We start from the raw sequence: 24,240 nt of genomic DNA, 5'->3' as shown, positions 1-24,240 counted from the left end.
CTGGATGATGATGCCTGTATATCTGGAATTTGCATGTTTTCACCGTGGTCACGTACATTTTTCTGCGGGTCCTCCAGTTTTTCCCCTCCACATTTAGAATCGACATGCATTTAGAGTGTTTGGCTGCTATACATTTCTACCTGATATGCCACTTCGTTGAGTTATCTTTGTGGCCTGGTTGCTTCTGACAAAGAGCTATAGAGCTCATTGTGGCCTTACCTGGTAAGAGAAAAAAAGATCGCAATTGAATGAGGGAGAGAGATGAGAAGAGCAAAATGGGACAATTTTTTGCCAATATCAAAGTATGAATAAATAAGAGTAGGTTTTACCCTTTCTGGAACTAAAACTGGTTTCAACACCGAATAAAAAACACAAGTGTGTCTGGTTAATGCAGAGAGAATTCCTTGCAAAAAAATCCTATTTGGTCTACGAACATCTTACCACCTGTTTTATTGCCAGAAAGGGAAAAACCTATTTTTGTTTTTTCATAGATGAGAAGAGCGTTTGTCTGTGGCACAAGCATCGTAACAACGCGGCTGGGGAGACGCAGACAAGACGCATACTGTCAACCCATCCGGTTTACCCCGTATTCATGTACAGGGAAGTTTAGTTTAGCGCCACACGGTGTACAGCCGTTTCAATACGGGCAACAAAAGTGTCTATTTGTTTGTCTTTCTCCCTTGTGATGGGTCTCTGTAGGATGAACGTTGAGATTTATAAGGGCACGGGGTGGCCAATACGGTCTGAATAGGTCTGTACTAAGGTAGGGCACCGATAAGGAGTTGACAGGTATGGATACGTCATTAGCGGCGATGGATCGGCACCTGCGTCGCGAGGCGCCGCCTCGTTCTCCTCCCGTGCGCTTCTCCTCCCACCGTCGCCTTCGCCGTCCCCCGGGGCCGCCACCTCGTCCCCATTCCCCAGCGGCGCGGCGACGTTCACGGGGTCTGAAAAGGCGACATCTTTCTCTTCCTCGGAGCTCTCCCGGCTGCTGCCGTCACCCACGGCCAAGGCCACGGTGGCCGGCGGCACCGAGAAGACGCACGGGGGGACGGCGTCGCCAACGTCGCCAACGTCGCCAACGTCGCCAATGTCGCCAACGTCGGCAGCATCGTCGCCGGTCTCGACCGCGTTTGCGGTGCCGGCATCGCAGGTGGCATCGACGGCTTCGCTGGAGCGGGCGCCGCAGACAATGTTGGCGGCGGCAGCAGCCACGCTGGCATCTGCGTTCTCGACGGTGCCGCCGAGGCTGGCGGTGTCCGTGGCATTGGAGGTCTCAACGAGCTGAGCGGAGCTGGAGGGGACAGAGTCGTCCATCTCGTCCGAATCGGTTCGTGGGGTTGCGGTGGCAAGTCCCTCCCAAGCCTCGACCGGATCAACGTGCACCCCACCCTGGTCCCGCGCCTCCACCTCCTCCTCTTCCTCCTCAGCATTGTGTCTGGCCACGTCAACTCCCGGGCGCTGGGGAACGGCGTCACTCAAGCGCTCATCCTGCAGAGAACGATTTTGTTGCAGGGACGCTTCCTGGTCGCTGCCCGGCATCCCCTCCGAGTCAAAACCTCCGAGCGTGACCCCTCCGTGGACTTTGAGCTGCGGGCTGGGGGCACCGCATTCTTGCCCCGGAGCCGGCACTTGAGCGGAGTCAGGCGCCTCCGAGTCCGTCGGCCGCACGTGGCCGTTCATCAGTGGCACGTGGGGCCGCTCGCCCTCCTCCGGCATCACAACCCTGCTGTGCTCCGAGCCGCCTGCATCTTCTTCCTCCTCCTTATCGTTGAGCTCCGGGCTGGGCTCACTGTGGACGCTGGAGCTCTGAGAATCGCGTCGCTCCTCCAGCTGAGGCTCATGGGAAGACGCTTCCATCCTTGGGAGGGAACAAACAAAGCTCGTGTTTAGTCTCCTGTTTGGTCTGCACTCGTGAGAAAAAGCCGAAATTTAAATAGCACTTCCATTTTTGAGTGCTGTGCCGCGACCGGAAAGCAGGAATCAAAACATGGAAAGCAGATAAGGACTTGTTTTAATTTATTCTATGACTGCACACGCTTGCCTATTAATTGAACTAAAAAAAAAAACGGGAGGGCATTTTTGGTAATTTGAGCAATGAACACGAAAGCCACGCGCGTGCACAAACACGGTCGTGACTCCAGGGTCCGAAGCCAAACCCTGCAGCTACAGGCTCACAGAGCCACAGCCGTTGCCGCCCGTTTCCCACCTGCGCACACTCGTGGCTGATAAACGTGTCGCGGGAAGATGACAACGACCACCACGGGGACGACACAAAAACCACCAGCACCGCGAGGACACGGATCGCTCTTACCGCTCGACGCTGCCGGCGCCAATTACGGCAGAGGAGCCGGTTCCTCCGTCCATGCCCGTGTCACTTGCGACAGAGCGGCGCGCCGGCAAGAACTCCGTTTTCCCGCGCGCGCTGCGTGTGGCGAGTTCGGCGAGGAGAGGTGCGGGCGAGACTGTGTCACCGTTCCGTTGGCGCTCCGTCCTTTCAAGTCGCCACGGGGCGGCGGGGGGCGGGGACGTCTCAGAGGCGCCACCTCCACCACCACCTGCTCGCAGACAGGGCGGCCCGGGGAGAGAGAGGTCACGTTACCTGTAATTGAGGTAACCTTGCTGTGTCAACAGCAGGGGAGCAGGACAATGGGGGAGCCGAGCCTCGGTCACGTCCTAATGCCAACACAGGAGGCGGCGTGCGAGCGTGCGAGCCCACCACGACACGCGACAGATGTAAACGATCTTAAAATACACGCGGTGGGAACCTCTGGGGGAACGCGCTACCCATCATTAGCGCGTCCGTCACACGGCGATCTTGCGAGGCTTTGGTGCCGATACATTACCGCGCATCGCGCGACCAAGCCAACTTCGCGCCAACCGTCACGGCGCAGCGTGCGTCCGATCGTCCGAGCCTACGCGAGTCTTTTCCTTGACGGAACACGCGGCGGGGGCCTCCTCCTACCGCCAGCTCTGTAACATCATCGCCCCTTGATGATGCGGCACCTTCCACACCGCGGGGTGACGACGTCGAGTGTGGATTACACCGCACGACAATGACGTCCGCACGGGTAACCTGCCCTGCCGCGTAATCCATCCGCACGTGCACCCTCTCGGCGGCGATGATATCGGCGACGATATTGTCGCCGCTGCTCCGCTGGGCCGGCTCGCGCCCTCATCACAAAAGCCGCAGCACGGCATCTCCCTCCGCCATCCCTCACGGATGCCACCTTCCCACAGGCGAGCAAAGACGAAGATCCCCCATATAGCCTTAGCAGACTGTTGGGGCAAGTACTGTTTGAAAGCACCTAAGAAAACCCGGCCACCTTTCTCTCCCAAGTGGTGATGTTTACACACTGCACCAGTTACTAATTTAAGGCCGAGTCGACCTACGCAAGGCCCAGGTACGGTTCAGATAATCGTCAACAATGTTGGCCATGAGCGGGAATCGAACTCGGGTCGTTGGTTTCGTAGCACAGCGCGCCGACCGCCGCACTATGGCTCCCCACAGACACACAGGCGCACACACACACAAAGATCCCCCATATAGCCTTAGCAGACTGTAGGGGCAAGTGCTGTTAGCGAGCACCTATGAAGGCTGCAACGGTACACGAGGGGGTGGGTGGCCAGCACCACGCCCGACCGCCTTTGTCTCCCTAGTGGCGATGTTTACACACCACACCAGGTACTCATTTGAGGCTGAGTCAACCTAGGGGAGGCCCAGGACCGGTTCAGATAATCGTCACTGGTGTTGGCCGTGAGCGGGAATCGAACCCGGGTCGCCAGGTTCATAGCGCAGCGCGCTACCCGCTACACTACCGCTCCCCACACACACATTCACACACACGCACATTCACACAACGGCCTGCTTGGGGAAGGCTCCCAAAAATAAGTTTTCAAAATCGAAATATTATTACCAAAAAAAGTAGTGCAGCTGAAAGAGTAAATTAAACCTGCCCAGTACGAGGGCACACGTGTAAATCAGCCGGGCTGCAGACGCCGGCACGGAGGCTCCGGTTCCACTGCCCTCCAGGTACCGCCTGGTTTGTGTCGAGCAAATGTTTACCTGCGACTCTTTTGTCATCCATTCTTTCCCTCGTTATGCTTTGTGTGTGCGCGCGCGTGTGAATACGCATGTGCGTGCATTGTGTTTGTGTGCATAATAGGGCCCGGGTGTGGTGCTGGCCACACCACCCTCTCGTGCCCCACAAGCAGCTCTTATTAGGTGCTCGCTAACAACACTTGTCCCAACCGCCTATCAAAGGCTACACATTACATTTTTGCCTCTGTGTATATCCGGGCATGTGTGTACAAGCAGGTGTGTGCATGTAAGCGTCTGTGTACATGCACACACACTTACATACAATTCACGTGGCCTCAGAGTGCCTCAAAAAGTGCACTTGGCCAGACACAGGCGCCGTGGTGACGTCACCGTCACTTAGTGGTGAATGGCGGGTATTGGTGCACATGCGTGTGGCACATAGTATAGCGGTTAGCTGGAGCGGCAGTGTATTGGTGTAAAACTATCGCCGCTGGGGAGACAAATGCGGCCGAGCGTGGTGCTGGTCACCCACCCCCTCGTGTGCCGAGCCGGCATTTGCCCCAACAGTTTGTTAAGGCTATACGGGGGATCTTTGTCTTTGTACCCACTAGCAACGTGCATGTGTGTTCCCGTTTGCGTGCATGCGTGCGTGCGTGCGGTCTATCACTGCCGGGCAGGCTCGGTGTGCGACTGCACGCTTGGAGTAGCACCACGGAGATGAAAGTCTGCAAGCGAGATTCTCAAACAACACCCTTTTGTGCCCTATATAAAGAACGAAACAAATACGTCCCCAAAATTAGAACCCTCCGAGTCGCTGCCCTGCAGCCCGCGCGAGCGAGCCGAGCGCAAGGGTGCCCGAGAGGTTGGGAGGTGGCAGAGGGGAAGAGGTGGGGGCAGACATTCATTCCAGTCAATTCCAGTGGGTCGGTAAACAAGGACACCGACCCCAGGGGAAGCAGAGGCCCCCCCCACGGCCGTGTCTGGCATCAATCTCCGGCAGGGGGTGGGTGGCGTTGGGGGTTTGGGAGACGGAGCTGTCGCACGCTTGGTCGCCACCGCACGCGGCCGCCCACGGCCAAACAAGAGCCACGGTTTCATTCGGCAACGAATCTTCTGCTGCGGCTTAAAATTATCACCCGGCGCTTCCTCCCGATTTCTTCCCGTGCCGCGACCGAACAAGAAAAATTGCGTGTTTTTTGTTTGCTGCGCACTCGTTCTCGTGGCGACCAATAGCCCGATTTGCAGCAGCGAGCGTGGGGGACGAGGTGAGCCGTTAAAAAAAAAAAACTCGCGATGGTGACAAATATAAAAACGTGGACACGCGCCGTGGTGCGGGAAAGGCCCAGGCACGCCAGAGCAACTGGTACGGATTTTATGGTGGCAGCAGCAGCAGCAGTGTTGCAACTGAGTCTGTGCCAACATCGCCCCAGGTGATGTCTCTTAGCATCTCACCAGCTCCCGCTCCCTCCCCACCCCCGCTCGCAAACGGAACCCGTCTGGGCCATCAAACCACGGCAAGTCGGCTAGCTCACGGGACCACTGCATCTCCTCCTGGGCGCTCGCACCTCGATCGCCAATGCCCTCAAACTGACCTGCCACGTGACACCCCCCAAGCTCCCAAAACTCACCTGGCAATTGACCAATTGCACCTGGCCTCGGCCACGGTAAAAACACCGTCACCACATACGCTGCACCTTTGCAATCAGCACATCCAATCCATCAAGCGTGTTCATTCAGTCCCAACCTCACGCCCCACCCCCCCCCGAATCCTTTGATGTCCCTCCCGTGAGAGCAGCACAGATGCACGTACGGCCACGCTCGCTGGTTTCGCAACACGAAGCCAAGTCGCGAGGTGACCCCCCCACCCCACGCCCCCCCCAAACCCCGGACGGGTGCGGCACTCGGCACCGCTGGCCGTGGGGTACCTTGCAAGCGCAGCTCGGTGCTGGCGCTCACTGTTCCGGCAGCGTTGGCGAGGACGCAGGCGTAGCTGCCGGCGTCACCGGCGCCGACGTCCGCCACCGCCAGCCAGTGCACGCCGTCCGCCTCTCCAAACGCGACCCGTCCGCCGGGGGTCAGCTCCACGCCGCTCTGCCGGCACCAAGACAAATCCGCGGCGCACGCATCACAACCGGCACCGAGAGGGCGGTTTCCAGTGCCTCGCTGTCCGGTTGGAGGTCACAGGGCAGCCCAGAAGCAGCAATTTAGGAATAGAGGGTGCCGTTGTTGTTTTTTGTCGTTGTCGTCATTAGTTTTAGCTCTCGTGTGCAGGCAAGCGGTCCCTGGGGACCGGGTGATCATTTTAAGTGAAGACGATCTAGGATTTAAATGAGAACGTGACGCGGGTTCGACGAAGGGGGCTTTTGTTTCGAGCGTCGTGACGTCAGGCATGGGCTATCGCGTTCGAACACACGCCGCTTGGCTAGCATGGAGGGGCTGGCTCAAGCAAGCATAAGGTTTGTGGCCTTGTAAATCAAGAGTCTGATCTGTTGTCCCATAGAATTGTACAGTTGTTTATTTTATTTATTTTTTATACTTGTTCGTGCAACAAAAATTGGATGGCACCCAAGCCTCTGAAAGATTCAGAGCACAAGGACAAAAAAAATGGGTCACGCTTGCAGCCAGAAGGACGTTTTCCTTCCCTGGATGAATTTTTACTGCACGCAGTACCTTCCCCTTCAGCGGCCGAGGCAGGGGAGCGTGATCACAGAGCATCAAACAAATACGAAATAACTTAAATGGAATGAAGTCAACTGAAGTGAGAAATAATAATGCGCAGGAAAATGGCCCGATTTTGGAATAATTATTCAAAGCAGGTGGCATTCACCAGCTGCAACACTTAATCGAGGCAAGGGCCATCAAGGCGAGACCCGACTATGTGGAGAGTCTCCTCTTGATCCATTTAAATGACGACCCAGAACTGTTAAGGATTCACGAATCATCGCACTCACTTCCCGAGCGGAGGGAATTCCAAGCGTTGTTGCAGAGTGTTTGGGAGGGGCCCCCTGGTAAAATTTGCACCACCCGCACACCAAATTGCTCAGCCCCTGCCACTCGCCCCATGGGGCTGCGTCTCTAATACCTCATTTCCACTGATGCACCGGAGCCAAACCAGCATGGGGACCCCTCACGGTATGGGTGGTTTTTCCACCAGCTATTAGGAGGCAAGCAGAGGCAGAACCAAAAGCGTGCCACTCTGGCCTCGCATCAATCTGCCTTGAGACCGAGCAGGACCAAGGGCAGGGGCTCGGAATTTCAGCCGCACACCGCAATCAGACGGCCCACTTGACCCAAGTGAGATCATCACCCATGCGACGGCTCGTGTCCTGCAGCAGAGAAACAACCTTGCTACTCCCTGAACCGCACAGGGCTGGGGGCTCTGCACGGCGGCCCCGTTACAGCTCGAACATGTCAGTGGCTAAAGGGTGGGCAGGAGGGGGAGTATCTAAGCAGACCCCACTCAGCTTCTGTTAGCGGGTCTCTAACCGGAAGTCGAACTCACCCTGTGCCACGCGACCGTGGGGCTCGGCCTGCCCGTGGGCCGGCAAGAGAAACGCGCCGTGCCGCCCTCCTTCACAAGCGCGCCGCTCGGCTTCTGCGCGAAGCGAGGGGGAGACTCCTGCCAGGGCGTCTGGAGGACTCCGCCGCGGTGATGTTTGGCATCGAATGGCCTGGGCGGCGGGGAGAGGGGAGCGGGGAGCGGCGGCAGAAGGTGAGGGCGGGGGGCGTGGGGTGGCAAGCGGGCCGGCGGAGAGCTCGCGCCGAGAGATAACACATGACCTATTCAGGGATCGCGGCTCGTTATAATTACTTGTTATATATCATTTATATATTTACTTATTTGCTCGCCCTCTTTCCTTAATGGAGCTGCGTTGCGCTTGCAAAATCATTATAGAGTTGCTCGACAAATGTTGTTGCAGACCGTCAGTTTGCATCTACTCATGCCGTGCAGACACGCGGACTGCTGCGAGCGCGACGCACGCACTACACCGTGCGTTATGGCGGAATCCATAACAGCGGGAGGTTTCCTACAAGCACCCTACCATTTCGTTGCCATGTTCGTTTTTTCTTTTTCTTCTTTTGCTTACTGCGATCGAACGCAACGGTCCGAAGTAAATAGTACGGGGGCAGGGGGCAGTGTCACGTGGCCGAAACGCGTCGTGCCTTGGAGGCTTCGGCAAAGTTCTGCCAAAAATCGGATGACCTGGAAGAGAATCGGTCTCCACGTCTCCCAGCTCAGGCAGACCCTCTCGAGCGCGTTGCACACACAGATTTATTAACTCCACCACTGCGTTATGCTTTACGCTCGTTCGCGCGCATGCTGCATGTGCACGGGACGCGTCGATTTACTCCCCAGGGGGGCATGGGAAGGAGCAAGGTGGAAGATAAAAACACCACTTGCGCAAGCACGACACACCGACTCCCATTTCAAGTGCGGCAGTGTTTTTTTTTGCTCCATTCCAAAGTTCGTCGCGGTGCGCGTGTAGCGTCACCAGTCACAGGTGAACATTATGCAACCCTCCCACCCACATGTCAGCGCTCGTCACCGTGGCAAACGTTATCAGTGCCGGCTCCAGGCCACCCCCTCCGATCCCCGCCAGTTACCCACGCATGCACGCCAGCAAGCTGCGCTGCCGCTCCCTGGTTGGTGCTGCGGCAACTGCGAGCGGTCACGCCAGGGTAGAAACGGCTCCACAAAAAAAGGCCACAGGAGAACGAGGGGGGCCCACGCTCCCACTTGTGGTCGCTATTGTCATCCTGGGCTTCATTGGTCAAATATCCCCGTGGAACAGTGGATCTGGCCCTGGACCCCGCGTAGAATGGGCAGGCAACGCCGTCGTCCTCTCCGGGGCCGTGGGGTGAATGGGGCGGCCACATTTGTCTTTCACGCCCACATGCGTGGTATACTGCGGCCGAATGACCCACACAGGAAATACCGATGGCCTTGATAATGAGCGAGACAGCGGAACACGAACTTGATAATGGGTGGGAGCGAAGCGCAGACTAAAACACCGAGTCAGAGAAGCAGTGAAACGCCGACTGGTCTGTGAATGTTAGAGCACAGCAACGAGTTGGTCACAATTCCGACACCGAGAGCGAGTGCGAAGAGAGGACGCGGGTCACACCGCGCGTACTCCACGCACACAGCGACCTGCTCGCTCGCTCGCGCCAACTCGGCCTGGATCCCGTCTCATTACCTGGGCTCCTTGGCTTCTTGTTGCCTTGACGTCGGAGACCTCGGATCTGCGGGGTTACACGGAGCAGCACCTCGTCACTACCACATCGTCACCACAACCTCGTTACGTGACTCGTTTGATACACCACCGCCTTCCCCTCCCTAAACTCCCTCCCGCCCCCAATGTGCCCTTTCCGCTGACAGGAGTACACTCACTGCCAACTCTGCTGACAAGCGGCACGACTTCCCCTCCCCCCCCACTGCCCCCACCCCCCTGCCTGCTGAACCCCCACCCCGCTCGACCACCACCGCCCACCCTCTCCCAGTATAGCCAGACATTATTGCAGCAGAGCCATCGATGCCCAACATAGCCCCACGTCACGCTTGCTCCACGGGCTGCGTTGAAACGGTGCAGGTCATGGATTGTTGGCGGCGTTGCCCGTGTGTGCCCGGCACATTCAGCCGATCCATAATTATCAATTGGCTGCTCTAGTTGTAGAGGATGCTGTCTATTGCATGCTGTCCATGTACAATCGGCTATTGGGTTCGTCCATTTCTACGTGCGTACACAAGAGTGCAATTTCTGGGGAAGTTTGGTAGCGCGGTTGCCACGGGTTCTGGTGCATAGAGCAGTTACGCTGCCTGCGCACTCGACAACTATGGCACCAATGTAGAGCATCGCTATCGCCCACTCATGGCAACGCGGGCACATTCGCCTCAATCAAACCTCGCTCCGTTCTTCACCAATCCAGGAGGAAGTTTCCCTCGCAGTTGACACCCGCCGATCCACGTTCAATTTGACCCTCATGAATACGCCGAAGGCGGTTTGTGGCTGCAGTGGCGGTGGGGGTGGCGGCGTAGGCAGTAGCCAGTGGTGGCAGCAATGCACCAAGGCAAACCTCACCCTCGACGGTGAGCTGCACCGCGAGGCGGCAGCTGCCGGCGTCGTTGGAGGCCTCGCACTCGTACCGGCCGGCGTCGGCGGCCACGAGGCCTCGGATCTCCAGGCTGTAGGCCCCGGGGCGCGAGCGCTGGGCGCATCCGCGGCCGCCGCTCGTCAGGGCCACTCCGTCGTGCCACCAGGTGACCGTGGGCTCGGGACTCCCGCTCACCTGGCGGCGGGGGCGAGAAAGTGACGGGGAGCCGGGAGAGGGGGGTGAAAAACGCGCGGTGAGAAAACGACAGCGATTTTTAACTGTTCACGAAAGTGCGCACAAGCAATTGAGCGTGTTTGCTTTGATTTTGGTTTTTGAGCGCCGAGGGGCCAGAGAAAAAAATGTGGAAGGTGAGGGGTGGAAAGAGGCAGAAGTGAATGCAGAGACATTTTTCATAAAACTTGATCCTCCATTACCGCTATCCACGACCAAATCGCTCTGAGCGCTCCGGAGCTCATTGCATATGGGTGAGTATTGACTGCACGAGCTCAGAAGCTCGGCAGGTTTCAAGCCTAGTTTGTACTTAGAATGGCAGATCACCGCCTTGGAACATCAGGAAGTGTAAGCTTCGGCTCCGGATGTGGACAGAAGATGGCAAGACACGAGTACATTCTTGAATCCATCTGTGCGAAACCCACGAATGTTGCATTTTCATACTTGTGTAATGCGGGCGTAAGCGACCTTCCGGAGGTGACGTCACGGGGGGTGGAGTCATGTGACGTGGGGGGAAGGTTCGGGGCTTTAAGCGGGTAAACCGGAAGAGGAAGTCAGTCGGGGTGTGAGCGGAAAAGAGTGAGGCCACGGGGGCGAGTGTGGAGAGGCCACGGGGGCGAGTGTGGAGAGGCCACGGGGGCGAGTGTGGAGAGGCCACGGGGGCGAGTGTGGAGAGGCCACGGGGGCGAGTGTGGAGAGGCCACGGGGGCGAGTGTGGAGAGGGGGGGCGCCGACGGCCATCGGGAGCCAACCCCGAAGATAAGAGGAAGCTGCGGAGTGGTGTGCAGCTGGGGAGGAGACAGCCAGGAGGGCTGCGTGTTAGAGGCAGCGGTGTGGCTGCCAGGAGGAGCTGCGGAGAGAGAGAGAGAGAGCAAGAAGCTGCGAGAGCTGCGGAGGGAGAAGAGCAGCAGCGAGTACAGCCGTTGGGGGGCTGTGTGAGAGAAACAGCAGCGGAGCTGCTGTTGTGGATCGGGCCGACATTGGAGTCAGCACCGAGGAGAAGCTACCGAGTCAAGACAGCCGTGTGGGTGTACAGCACGAACCGAATAATAAAGGACACTGAGCCAGACATCGTGGTCTTGACGTTTATTACACTGGTGTCAGAAGTGAAACGGCTTGTCAAGACGGCTCGGAAGAAAGAATATTCCTGTGCCATCATCTGCTACATCATCCGACTTACGATTGAGACAGATGGCGCAGCTGGAGACCTGGAAAATCGTGCTGGCGAAACCGTGTGAGCTCACCACGCCGACGACGGCAGAGGGGAAAGCCGATGGTGGTCTGCAGGCCGACGCCTTGCCTGCGCTGCCAGCGCCATCTGCCACGTGGCACGAAGACGCCATCTTGGGCGTGGCAGGGGAGAAACGGCGGGAAGCCGCCATCTTGCCTTCACCGCGGCGGGGAGACGCCGCCATCTTCAACATCGCAGCGGAGAGGCAGCCTTGCGCTGCCATCTGGAGGTGCCGCGGGGAGAGCAGCCTGCTGTGAGCTGCTGTTTTGCGAGGGGGAGCTGCGAGGAGAGGACGACGACGCTACAGCTGCTGGGGCGGGAGCTCTCCCGTCCTGGCTCGGGTGCGTGACAACGGAGCAGTCAAGTCGCCGAACGAGTTCTGCGAGACGACTCAAGTTGCCGCCCTGCCATCCTCTTCTTGCTGCAGCCCCGGGCGGGTCGTAACGATACGCAACCGGCCTTTACACACACCTCACCCATCTTTCGAGGGCCGGGTGGGGGCGATTTTGTTCTCTCATGACTCGATTGTGCGGAGCGCGGTTCGGAAAGTGTGTATGTGTGTGTGATAACGATGAACGCGCTATCTGCTTGTTGCTCGGTGTCAATTAAAGTGTGTACGTGTGTTGAGAATGGACGGAGAGTATGCTGTGCTTGCTGAGTGTTAAATTGTGTGTGTGCGCTGCGGTGTGGAGTTGTTATATTGATGGCGAAGTTAATTATTAACTCGGGAGCGTCGGGTATCTTGCGCTGTATCATCTCGTGGGTTACCTTGTGCGATGGGCTTAATTGGAAAATATATATATTTTTTTTGGTGTATTGTGCTGCGAGGTGCTAGGTGCGATGTGGTTGTTGCAAGAGAGAGAATATTTGTGTTGTTGCTGCAATGTTACGACTGGATTAATGGTGTGTTGGTTACCTGCAGATCGGTTTGCTATTGTGCTTAAATGTGCGCGTGTGATCGCGATATGTTGACTGTATGTGCTGTTACACCGTTCTGTACGGTTATGGGGTGCGATGCATTGATTGACTATTGGGATTGGGATGTTATTAATTGTGCGTACCTGTTTGGAAATTGGTAACAGATTCGAGGGGGACCCTATTATTTGGTCGTATGGATGTTATGTACACGCGATTTTGTGTATATTATGGGTAACGGCGCTTTGTGAGAGAGAGAGCGCGCTTTGAGGGTGCGTGATGACGCCGTTGTGGGTGTCTCAAAGGTTAATGCTAATGGGACCGTAAATTGGCGCCAAGTTGCGTCGCGTATTCGGTTGATCGCATGCAGCCACGAGTTGCTTTGCGAGTTGGGTTGTGTAACCAATGTGGTTGGTGAAAAATTGGTTAAAAATTCCCCGAGATGACTGCTGCGCGCAGCAAGCTGGGGCTGTGCGTCTATCGTTGTTGGGATTGTTACAATAAGACGGGGGATGCAATTTGTGACCCCCAGCAAAGGGAAGCTGGGGTGCACGAATGGAGAAAACTGGCCACGTGTTCGCACGTTGGGCCGCCATTTTGCGCACACGCGGGGTATGGCGACGATGCGCTTTGCGGAAAGGGCCGCCATTTTGAGTGCGCGCGAGATATTGCGCGAACGCGCTGGCCGAAGGGGGCCGCCATTTTGAGCGCGCGGGAAAAACCTCGGTGGGGCAAATATTCCATCTGTTATGCCTGCCATTGTTGATTGGGTGATGCAAGAGTGGTGGTCACGTTGGCCTATGGCTGATGGCTGACCTGACAGCCCGGAGGCGAAACCTCCGTGGTATGTCTTAAACTAATGGGCCGTGTGCTCATATGGCTCGGGGAGTCATGGTTCAGTTGTGCGGTGGCAGACTGAACCTGGTGTGCCGGGGGCTCACGGGATTTGGGTTAGGGCGTTATTGTCTCTATAAGAGAACATTACCCCATGGGGGGGGTCGTTGATATCTGGCCTTGCCGAGGGATTGATCTTCCCTTGGCTATAAAGCGTCAGACTATAAGAGGCTGGTGTGTGTCCATCGCTGATGGGATAGTAAGGGAGGAGCATGGCCGAGTGCTGCTCATCCCCGAAATGGCACTAGCCGAGAGTATGGTAAATGGATGTTGCCGTGGTTTGACGACCACGGTGAGGGTTACGGCGAGTTAAACGTTACCGCTGGGGAGCGTGGCTCTCCACGCGAGGGTGTGCGATTAGGGGTTTTGTTGGTTTGTTGAGAGTGACTGTGGGTACATGCTGTGTACGTCTGAGGTCTGTGCTGGTCCTCAAGGGAGGACTGCTGGTGGGTAAGAGCAGAAATTTTTTTGTTGTTGTTGTTTTCACGTGTAAATAATATTGCTGTTAAAATGTAAATACTGGGGCGTCCATCGCGGTTATTTGGGTAATTATTGGGGGTTTCTTAAGCGGCCCGGAATTACATCATCTCTATCCTGGGGCCGGGGGGCTGTCGTGTACGACATGCGGATGTGCGTTGTTGTGCTTTGTGCTGTTGTTGTTCTTGTTGTTATATAATATGCTTGGTGTCCTTTAGGGGGGGAAGCTCGGTTCGCCGCATTACGATTTGCTATTGGTCAGCCGAGGTCGGCTGGGATTTTTCTACGGGGGAGGGTGGTGTAATGCGGGCGTAAGCGACCTTCCGGAGGTGACGTCACGGGGGGTGGAGTCATGTGACGTGGGGGGAAGGTTCGGGGCTTTAAGCGGGTAAACCGGAAGAGGAAGTCAGTCGGGGTGTGAGCGGAAAAGAGTGAGGCCACGGGGGCGAGTGTGGAGAGGCCACGGGGGCGAGTGTGGAGAGGCCACGGGGGCGAGTGTGGAGAGGCCACGGGGGCGAGTGTGGAGAGGCCACGGGGGCGAGTGTGGAGAGGCCACGGGGGCGAGTGTGGAGAGGGGGGGCGCCGACGGCCATCGGGAGCCAACCCCGAAGATAAGAGGAAGCTGCGGAGTGGTGTGCAGCTGGGGAGGAGACAGCCAGGAGGGCTGCGTGTTAGAGGCAGCGGTGTGGCTGCCAGGAGGAGCTGCGGAGAGAGAGAGAGAGAGCAAGAAGCTGCGAGAGCTGCGGAGGGAGAAGAGCAGCAGCGAGTACAGCCGTTGGGGGGCTGTGTGAGAGAAACAGCAGCGGAGCTGCTGTTGTGGATCGGGCCGACATTGGAGTCAGCACTGAGGAGAAGCTACCGAGTCAAGACAGCCGTGTGGGTGTACAGCACGAACCGAATAATAAAGGACACTGAGCCAGACATCGTGGTCTTGACGTTTATTACACTTGTAGGTATTTTCTGGGTAAGTTGGGTTTCTCTCACGTAAAAAAAAACTCATTAATAGAATTTGCCTAATATTATTCAGGCAGCATTCCTTATATAAGTAATTGACTAATCTATCATTCCATAGGCACATTTCTCAAGCTTAAATATTTTCTACCCGTCCTGAATACATTTATGCAAATTATACTCAACACTAGAAAGAGCGATATGAACGGCATCATGATGCCTACATGTAATTTAAATTATATGCAGGTGTCATATCTCTCAGATACATAAACAGACAGTGTAGGCATATGTGTTCATATCTATCTGATACATACACATATGCGTACACGGTGTACAGTGAGGGAAAAAAGTATTTGATCCCCTGCTGATTTTGTACGTTTGCCCACTGACAAAGAAATTATCAGTCTATAGTTGTAATGGTAGGTTTATTTGAACAGTGAGAGACAGAATAACAACAAAAAAATCCAGAAAAACGCATGTCAAAAATGTTATAAATTGATTTGCATTTTAATGAGGGAAATAAGTATTTGACCCCCTCTCAATCAGAAAGATTTCTGGCTCCCAGGTGTCTTTTATACAGGTAACGAGCTGAGATTAGGAGCACACTCTTAAAGGGAGTGCTCCTAATCTCAGCTTGTTACCTGTATAAAAGACACCTGTTCACAGAATCAATCAATTAGATTCCAAACTCTCCACCATGGCCAAGACCAAAGAGCTCTCCAAGGATGTCAGGGATAAGATTGTAGATCTACACAAGGCTGGAATGAGCTACAAGACCATCGCCAAGCAGCTTGGTGAGAAGGTGACAACAGTTGGTGCGATTATTTCGCAAATGGAAGAAACACAAAAGAACTGTCAATCTCCCTCGGCCTGGGGCTCCATGCAAGATCTCACCTCGTGGAGTTGCAATGATCATGAGAACGGTGTGGAATCAGCTCAGAACTACACGGGAGGATCTTGTCAATGATTTCAAGGCAGCTGGGACCATAGTCACCAAGAAAACAGTTGGTAACACACTACGCCGTGAAGGACTGAAATCCTGCAGCACCCGCAAGGTCCCCCTGCTCAAGAAAGCACATATACATGCCCTCTGAAGTTTGCCAATGAACATCTGGATGATTCAGAGGACAACTGGGTGAAAGTATTGTGGTCAGATGAGACCAAAATGGAGCTCTTTGGCATCAACTCAACTCGCCGTGTTTGGAGGAGGAGGAATGCTGCCTATGACCGCAAGAACACCATCCCCACTGTCAAACATGGAGGTGGAAACATTATGCTTTGGGGGTGTTTTTCTGCTAAGGGGACAGGAAAACTCCACCGCATCAAAGGGACAATGGATGGGGCCATGTACCGTCAAATCTTGGGTGAGAACCTCCTTCCCTCAGCCAGGGCATTGAAAATGGGTCGTGGATGGGTATTCCAGCATGACAATGACCCAAAAACACACAGCCAAGGCAACAAAGGAGTGGCTCAAGAAGAAGCACATTAAGGTCCTGGAATGGCCTAGCCAGTCTCCAGACCTTAATCCCATAGAAAATCTGTGGAGGGAGCTGAAGGTTCGAGTTGCCAAACGTCAGCCTCGAAACCGTAATGACTTGGAGAAGATCTGCAAAGAGGAGTGGGACAAAATCCCTCCTGAGATGTGTGCAAACTTGGTGGCCAACTACAAAAAACGTCTAACCTCTGTGATTGCCAACAAGGGTTTTTCCACCAAGTACTAAGTCATGTTTTGCAGAGGGGTCAAATACTTATTTCCCTCATTAAAATGCAAATCAATTTATAACATTTTTGACATGCGTTTTTCTGGATTTTGTTGTTGTTATTCTGTCTCTCACTGTTCAAATAAACCTATTATTAAAATTATAGACTGATCATTTATTTGTCAGTGGGCAAACGTACAAAATCAGCAGGGGATCAAATACTTTTTTCCCCTCACTGTATGTATATATCTATCAGATACATCGCCACACATATACAAACACGATGTATATTGGAAGCATGCCACGCTCTGTATCTAACAGCACAGATCGTTGGTGATGCCCATATCACTGTGACTGCTGGGGGCTGGGCCAGTGCCCCATACAGTTCTGAGAACGGACACAGCAGGAGGGCATTGCTGGGTTGGAGCCAGAGGTGTGGTGGGAGGGGTGGGGGGGTCCCGATCGTGCAGGAGAACGGAACAATCTGGAGAAACGATCGCAGGACATCCTCGAAACGGGCAACCGAATGCCTTCGCCCAAAGGAGGCACCAGCGATGGAATCAAGGCCGCGATCCACACGGCTCAAGGATGAACGGGGCCACGGGCGCCAACTGCCGTCGTCATCGTCTTCTCGGTGCCTGCGGGGTTCGTGATTTGTGGCCGCTGGGGTGGGGGTGGGGGGGGCAGTGGAACGTCGACCGATCCTCTGGGCTAAATAGCGGCCAGTGCTGAGACAGGACCGATGTGCGTTCCCCCCTCCTTCCCGCGACGTCGTAAACCCAGGGAGCTCGGTGTCTCCCAAAACCCACCGCACCCCTCCTCCCAACATTCTATAGACTTGCCAGCGCACACTCTGATTACAACACGAAACTTAAGATGACAGGCCACAGACAACTGCAGCTGTTTTTACCCCAATGCGGGGAAAGTCGGTCACCTTATGCTCTCGTTGAGCTTAGATTCGAAGGCAAGAGGTTGAGCTTAGATTGTAAGGCAAGAGTGACTTACATTTAAATAAACTAATTATTGTGCTGCCATATAGGCGCCTTCTTGCAGTGATGCTGCCGTCCCATCTCTTGGGCCAAACTCGCATCCCCATCGAATAACATCACCGCCATTAATGTTGTTTACAAGCGGCTATAAGTAGGACGATGGCTCGCAGCCAAGGGGCACTTGGCTTTCACTCAAAATCAATCTTTTTGCTTTTGGTAAACAAACCCGTATAATCGTCCAGTCTGGAAACTATTTAGCGCACGAAAAAAATGTTTGGCACGCAGAAGCTTCCTTCATCAGCCATGCACGACGACGGCACGACTAGACAATGGCAGAATGCGGCGCGTGTTTCTGGGAACAATTTACAAAAACCGGTTGGTGACAAAGTCTCTAATTGGAACCGTGAGTGGTGGTGACAAAAAGAGCCATTGGTGAACAAGCAAACACAAGCCTGCATGTTGCGCCCACACGCACTAAAGCAGAAACTTCAGATCCAATCTCCACAAAAACCGGATTTGCATCGGAATCCCACGGTTTTTCAGCTTGCCGGTTTGTCTCGGCAAGCTGCATCGCTTGGCACTTGAGGGTAACACCACCAGAGTGGGCTGCTCAGTGCAGCATCTTCCTGGCCTTGGCGAAAGAAAGAGGCCATCCTTGACACGAGCCGCGTGGTTGCAGAGTGGCGGTCCGGGCCTGCTCAGACTCGCCCGGTCGCGTGACTAGACCACCGCAGATCGCCGCTCCCACCATCGGCTACAACCACACACCCGTGTTTGGTTGCGATGGTGCAATAGTTACCATCGTCCCTGTCACTTAGTGGGCATGCTAAACCTTAAAATCACACACACACACAGACAGCTGATCGGCCCATGGTCGGGGTCACCAACCAATTCAACAATTGATTATTTGTCAAATTTGTACCATCTCATTTGTTTTGTTCCCTTGTCTTTTGTTTCTTTGGTGAATTTATCATTTTCTGAAAGGTAACATTAATTATGGATCTGCACTCTTCACGAATCGTCAGTTTTTAAAACACTCGATTTCATGAACGTACCGTGGCTGTAATAATCAACTTTAATTGATGAACACTCGTCTACCGCTTCTGATCACCATAACCTTTAAAACACCCTGGTTTTATGAAGGGACTCTGCATTTCACTTCAATGAGACACAGGGGGAAATTGCTCTCGGGTTGGTGACTTGATAAATATATTTACGTACCCTGGGCACTCCACATCCAGTGTACCTCGCGATACGAATGAGACTAATAAGTCAATAGAGTAAAAAAACGGAGTCCTATCAAATATCCGGGGAGGAAATCGAGCCCCTGGCAAAGAAACCCCAACAAGCACCGGGAGCCGTGCGAGCGACGCCACCCACCGTGCAGCTGAAGAGGGCGCGACCCCACAGCGTGGAGCGCACGTTCCGCGGGGGCAGCACGAACGCCGGCGGCTCCAAGGCGCCCACGCCCCGGCCCCGGGTCGCCATCGCGCCGGGGTCGCCTCCCTCGTCCACGAGGAACGGCGGGAGATTCGCGGACAAACTCCCGGTCTGCGGACAACAAGAACAGCAGCAGCACACTGCTTTGAAAAAATGTCCAAAAGGATTACTTCCAATTGTGCTACAGGCCCCCGCGAGATGAAGGGCTCGTACCCCACCTCTCGTGTAGGTTTGTGCGTTAAAGTTTTGAAATCGATGACGATGAATGCTTCATTTCACGGGCGGCTGCATGGTGCCAGCTCAGCGCTCACCTCCAAAAACCACTTCGGTCAGCCTCAACCAGTCCAAACCGTGACACCACACCCAATAGACCCACGCGACCTCCACGTCAACCGAACCTGGGGCGAGCCTCAGCAGATACACGGCCGCACGAGTGCTTCACCTTGACCCAATCTTCTCACCGAGAGGAATTTTCTGACTCTCATTTACGAAATGAGAGTGGTGGGCTCACGACGCAGCAGTTCGTGCGCTGCGCCGTGAGCCTGGCGGGCCCGAGTTCCATTCCCGGGCTTTAGTTAAGACCTTCTTCTTCTTTAGTGCTGCCTAACGGCGTGTGCGACTTCACGATGATATTGGTCCCGGTCTAGCACGGCGTGTAGAGTTTGTGCTGTTGTTAATAGTTAAGACCAGTGGTGAGTTAAAGCCGAACCAGTCCCAGGCTCGCCCCTCACCAGCCCAAAAGAAACTAAGCCCTGTGGAAATGATATGGGTACCCCAAAGCATCAAGGACACAGCATTGCGCAATTGTTTTGTGCGTGTACATGTTGTTTTAAGGACGCATTTATTTCAAAACAATAAGGAGCAGCATGTGGCAATTGCGGAAAATTACCGGCGGGAGAAAGAGAAAGAGATCAAGCGAGCGTGCGAGAGGGCACTTTTGCCCTGGCCTTAATCCTCGCATCGGATCTAATCAGATGCTGGAATAGAATACCTGTGGTGTCAGCAGAATGCATCCTTGCACACGGAGACATTCCAGGTCAGTTCCTATCGGGAGTGCAACAGAAGGCCGAGTACAACTATGTGGGCTCTGACCATGCCCAGCACTGTGCAGGCTTCTAGGATGTGGCGATTCTCACAGCACTGTGCTCCGAGTAGTGTAGTTGAGCTTCCAGATCGCACTGGGGAGGAGGCAGTTATTTACAAAATGTCTGGGTCTGAATGTCGCTGCCCGATTAACCGTTTCCAAAATATTTACTTTTAGTGTTTTTGTTGATGTTATCTGATTGTGCAGGAAAGCGCGCTCGCTCACGATGCCCAAACCCCACATGGTGTTTACCCGGTGGGTTCCTCACATGAAACCCAACAGACCAAGGAGCCGTAACAATGGCAGAATTCGCGAAATAAAATCAACGTTTTTGAGCTCCTTCCCTCAATTTTACATCCGTTGGGGTTTGAGGAGGCGCCTGGCAGCCGATGGCCAAGAAAGAGCTCCCAGAAGAGCTGAACGGCCAGACCCGGCTGCCACAAGCCAGAAGTGCACCGGCTCAGTTTAATTTCTCTATCAGCGCTCCTCCGCGACCTGCAGATGCAAGCGCTCTCCTTCACGCACACATGCAGCCCACATGCACATTCCGATACCTACACATATGGGCGCTCTTGCACACACACACACCTACATGTCGCCACGCACGCCGACAAACAATGCACGCTCAATAGGTTTTCCTTAGAAGTGAAAAACAGAAGCATTTTGTGGCATGTACACAAAGATCCCCCGTGTAGCCTTAACAGACTGTTGGGGCATGTGCTGTAAGCGAGCACCTATGAAGGCTGGCATGGCACACAAGGGGGTGGGCAACACCATGCCCGGCCACCTTTGTCTCCCTAGTGGCGATGCTCATACATCACACCAGGTACTCATTTGAGGCCGAGTCAACCTAGGAGAGGCTCAGGAGCGGTTCAGATACTCGTTACTGGTGTTGGCTGTGAGCGGGCACGCACACACACAGGCACACGCCCGTGCACACACAAAGCCATCAACACCCACACACCCTGACAAAACTGCCACCGGGAGAATAATTTTCACTGCAGTCCTTGCCGCAGCACAAAGCCATCGCAGCTCGAAACACGACTACGGAGACGAGGCACGCGCTATGCAGTTAGAGAGCAGACCACCGCCTTTACATAACGTAAACAGGGCTGCCAATTCTCCACCGATCAACGAGCGTAAATATTGCGCGAGTTTAACAAATTGAACGTCTGTGAGAAAGCACTTTATAGCTCATTGGATTCCTCCAGAATAAATTTGTGTGCCGCCCCGCTCGACCCGCGTCTGCGCCCTGCGGGTTTGCGACCTCTGCGGGCCTGCGACCTCTGTGGGCCCACTTGGGCCCGTGTCCGAGGCCTGCGAGCCGAGGCCCCAGCCCCTGCTTCCATGACCAAGCACTTGGAGTCTGGACGTTCCGCACGATCCATCTAGGAACCGCGTTGGACTTGGGTCGATCCTGACCGAGCGCTTTCCTCTGCCGTCAACAGTGACCTTGTTCACGTGATTTGCGTTATCTCATTGCCGTGTGTCCGGCTGGAAATCCTTGCCATATTCCCTTTCGTTGTTGTTTGCAAACCCCCAGTTGCGTGTTTACTCGTCACCTTGACCCTTGCCCTGGAATCTGATTATTTTGATAGCTCCGTGGTTCGACACAACAACCAACCGAGACTTGGGTTTGTACGATTTTGTACTAAAGGTTTATATTTTACATTTACAACCGTGACCAACTGATGAGGGGAAGCTAAAAATGCATTGAGAGAAGACCAAGCTGAGACTGGACTCGGTCTCGTGCTCATCGGTGGCTGTGTGGGTTGTCTTGACTCGAGGATCCCCCTTGGGAGGAAGTCTGAGACTTTTATTTAGTTTAGAGGCAACAGAAACAAACCCTACCTCTCACAATTTGCCTCGTCAAACTATTCGCACTGTAAACTGATACAGCCTGTGGCCAAATCACCCGCAGTGCACCCCAATCTCACCAGATCTCAGAAGCTAAACACAGGCTTGAGCCTGGATAGCACGTGGATGATCAACCACGACACAGAGACAGGCGTTATGGGCTGCGGAGCGACGTGCGCAGCAGAGGGCAGCGCAACAACACCATTGGTTGTACTGTAATTCTATGCTCTCCGCTTTCGCCAACCCGCGCCACCCAGTACGGTCAAACAGCCCCCACGGCCCACATGGGATGGATGAACTCCCCCATCCAGCCGTGAGTTGCGTTGGCAAAGGGCGATATGCGTGCCGACCCAGACTGCCCCGACACTCCAAAGCGGAGCCAGGATTTTCAGGCAGGGGGGGGGGGGGGCAATCCCTCCAGCAATGAAAAATAATAGAGGAGTTATTAGTGAGTAAGGACTTGTCCCTTGCTTTTTATTCGACGCGTGTGTGGCGATGGCGCAGCCATCGATCGAGGGTCGAATTCGAACCGTGTTGTGTGATCGGCATCGCGCTCGCTGAAGGTGAATGCCTTCAGGGAAGTCGTGTACTGTATACGCAACCGCGCACAATTCTGTGAGTCACTTATAACTGCTTTGCCGTTACTTGTCCCATCATCTCATAAAGTCCCCTGGCACATAGTAATATGCTACACAGTGGCAGTGGGAGTCACAAAATTAAGATTTATTACTAATAAACCCCAATGATCCGATCGAAATTCGGGATTTTTATCGGATCATTGGGGGGGCACGTGGCACCCCCCCACCACTCCCAACCCCATCGGCAAGTGTCAGCTCTTGCAGCAGAAGAAACCGTATTGTTGGAGGCGGCGGTGAAGTTGTTTGGTCGAGGTACGCCCATCGACTATAACCCAGGTGCCACCGCCGTACCGATGTGTGTGCAGACTGACCAGGTATGCAACAGGTGTCATGTTTAGACAAGTTGCCGAGCCCCAGTGGATTCCTCGAGTGTTTACCGGGAACGCTTCCTCTCACCGGCTTCCCCGACTGTAATTGGCGGTGGTGGCGGCCTCTCTAGCTGCCGTTTGTCGAGCCTGCCCCGAGGCTACCGAGCCCATGAACAATAACCACGGCAGTTTGGCTTTAGCCGTGATGCTTGACAAGGACAGACGATTCAAGCGGTCAAGGCGGAACCCTGCGCGAACTACACACGAAGCAAAAATTTATTATTTAAATTTGTGTTGCAGCTTCCCCGACGCAGTCGCTGCAGTAAAACGTTCTGGAAAGATTCACGCGATAAACTCTCTCTCGTGCTAAGTCGGCAGAAACGTGCCGTAAAACCTCAAAGCCACACAGCGGAAAAGGTTCAGCTGTGTCATGAAGCAAGCGCTGTGCCAATGCACAGCGACGTACGTGGGCATCAAAAGAGACCCACGATCCTGGACACGGAGAGTGACATTTGAACCGACCGTCAGCGCTCCCCCCTACACCGAGCCACATCAACCAACATCACAAAGCAGGTTCAAGCAAAACCCCCACGACCAACACGGCATCCAGCGACGGCTTGACAAAGGGCTGTACATTATTATTATTATTTCGATTCCGAAATCAATTAACCGAATAAACAACTTCTTATTGCGAGCAATAAATATCTGAATTAAAATTTTACGGCAAAAAAAAACTTGCCTCTCGGACCGATCCCAGCAAATTCCAAACAGGAGCACGGCTTGGAACAACCTGCAACGGTCACCAGTGAGGAAGGCGGCAGCAGCCGAGGCCGCAGGGCAAAGCAGCCCTCTGCTTGTCAGAAGCCACGATAAGCCTTCCTCCTCCCGGCAGCGGTCGTGGCCACGGGAGCGCCCGCCTCCGCTGCCAAGGCAGAGCTCCGTGCGCACGGGGCAAGCCGCAGGTCTTGACTGGCGGCGGCGGCGGCGGCACAAAGGCACCCCCATCGCAGCCCTCGCCGCTTCCTCCACCCGCTCGCCCGCCTCCTCCTCCGCCGCACCACACCCCACATTCAGGAGATGGCTCGATGATAAGGCCCACATGTCAGGTTCTGGCTGCTCCCCTGGCTTCCCCTTGCGTGCGACTGGCTCACGCACACACGCACGCACTCACGCACGCACTCACGCACGCACGCACTCCGGATCACTCCAAATTGACCCCACCGCATCCTGCTGCCCCCCACCCACCCTCCAGGAACCAGCCAAGCGACTGACCGAACAAACCGGCCATGAGGGCCCTCCTACCTGCATTGGCGCAGGCTGCTCAGCCGATTGGTCCCTGGTGGATGGTGCCGTGTGGTGGCCATAATTGGGCACGGACCGAGGGCAATCA

The 24,240-nt window shown here is 54.8% G+C and overlaps 1 protein-coding gene across 3 annotated transcripts in view; it reads right to left on the bottom strand.

Moving 5' to 3' along the window:
- The window catches only part of LOC144934406 (uncharacterized), a 38,677-nt gene extending 14,834 nt beyond the window's left edge, over window positions 1-23,843 (bottom strand). For 2 of the 3 annotated variants that reach the window (XM_078860128.1, XM_078860126.1), the window contains exons 1-8: window positions 23,590-23,843; window positions 18,904-19,074; window positions 10,123-10,330; window positions 9,241-9,286; window positions 7,545-7,713; window positions 5,968-6,133; window positions 2,315-2,558; window positions 825-1,861 (exon numbers count right to left, since the gene is read on the bottom strand). In XM_078860128.1, coding sequence (XP_078716254.1) covers window positions 825-1,861; window positions 2,315-2,558; window positions 5,968-6,133; window positions 7,545-7,713; window positions 9,241-9,286; window positions 10,123-10,330; window positions 18,904-19,011 — 1,978 coding nt within the window. In that variant the 5' untranslated portion in view covers window positions 19,012-19,074; window positions 23,590-23,843. Of the gene's footprint in view, window positions 1-824; window positions 1,862-2,314; window positions 2,559-5,967; window positions 6,134-7,544; window positions 7,714-9,240; window positions 9,287-10,122; window positions 10,331-18,903; window positions 19,075-19,274; window positions 19,660-23,589 lie in introns of those variants that run through there. The other variant, XM_078860127.1, reaches the window with a different exon arrangement.
- Window positions 23,844-24,240: the final 397 nt, after the last annotated feature.

The sequence above is a fragment of the Lampetra fluviatilis genome, chromosome 10 (assembly GCF_964198595.1).
Source record: "Lampetra fluviatilis chromosome 10, kcLamFluv1.1, whole genome shotgun sequence".
Taxonomy (NCBI): Eukaryota; Metazoa; Chordata; class Hyperoartia; order Petromyzontiformes; family Petromyzontidae; genus Lampetra; species Lampetra fluviatilis.
The sequence above is the reverse complement of the archived record's forward strand: the minus strand, read 5'-3'. Positions and strand labels throughout refer to the sequence as shown.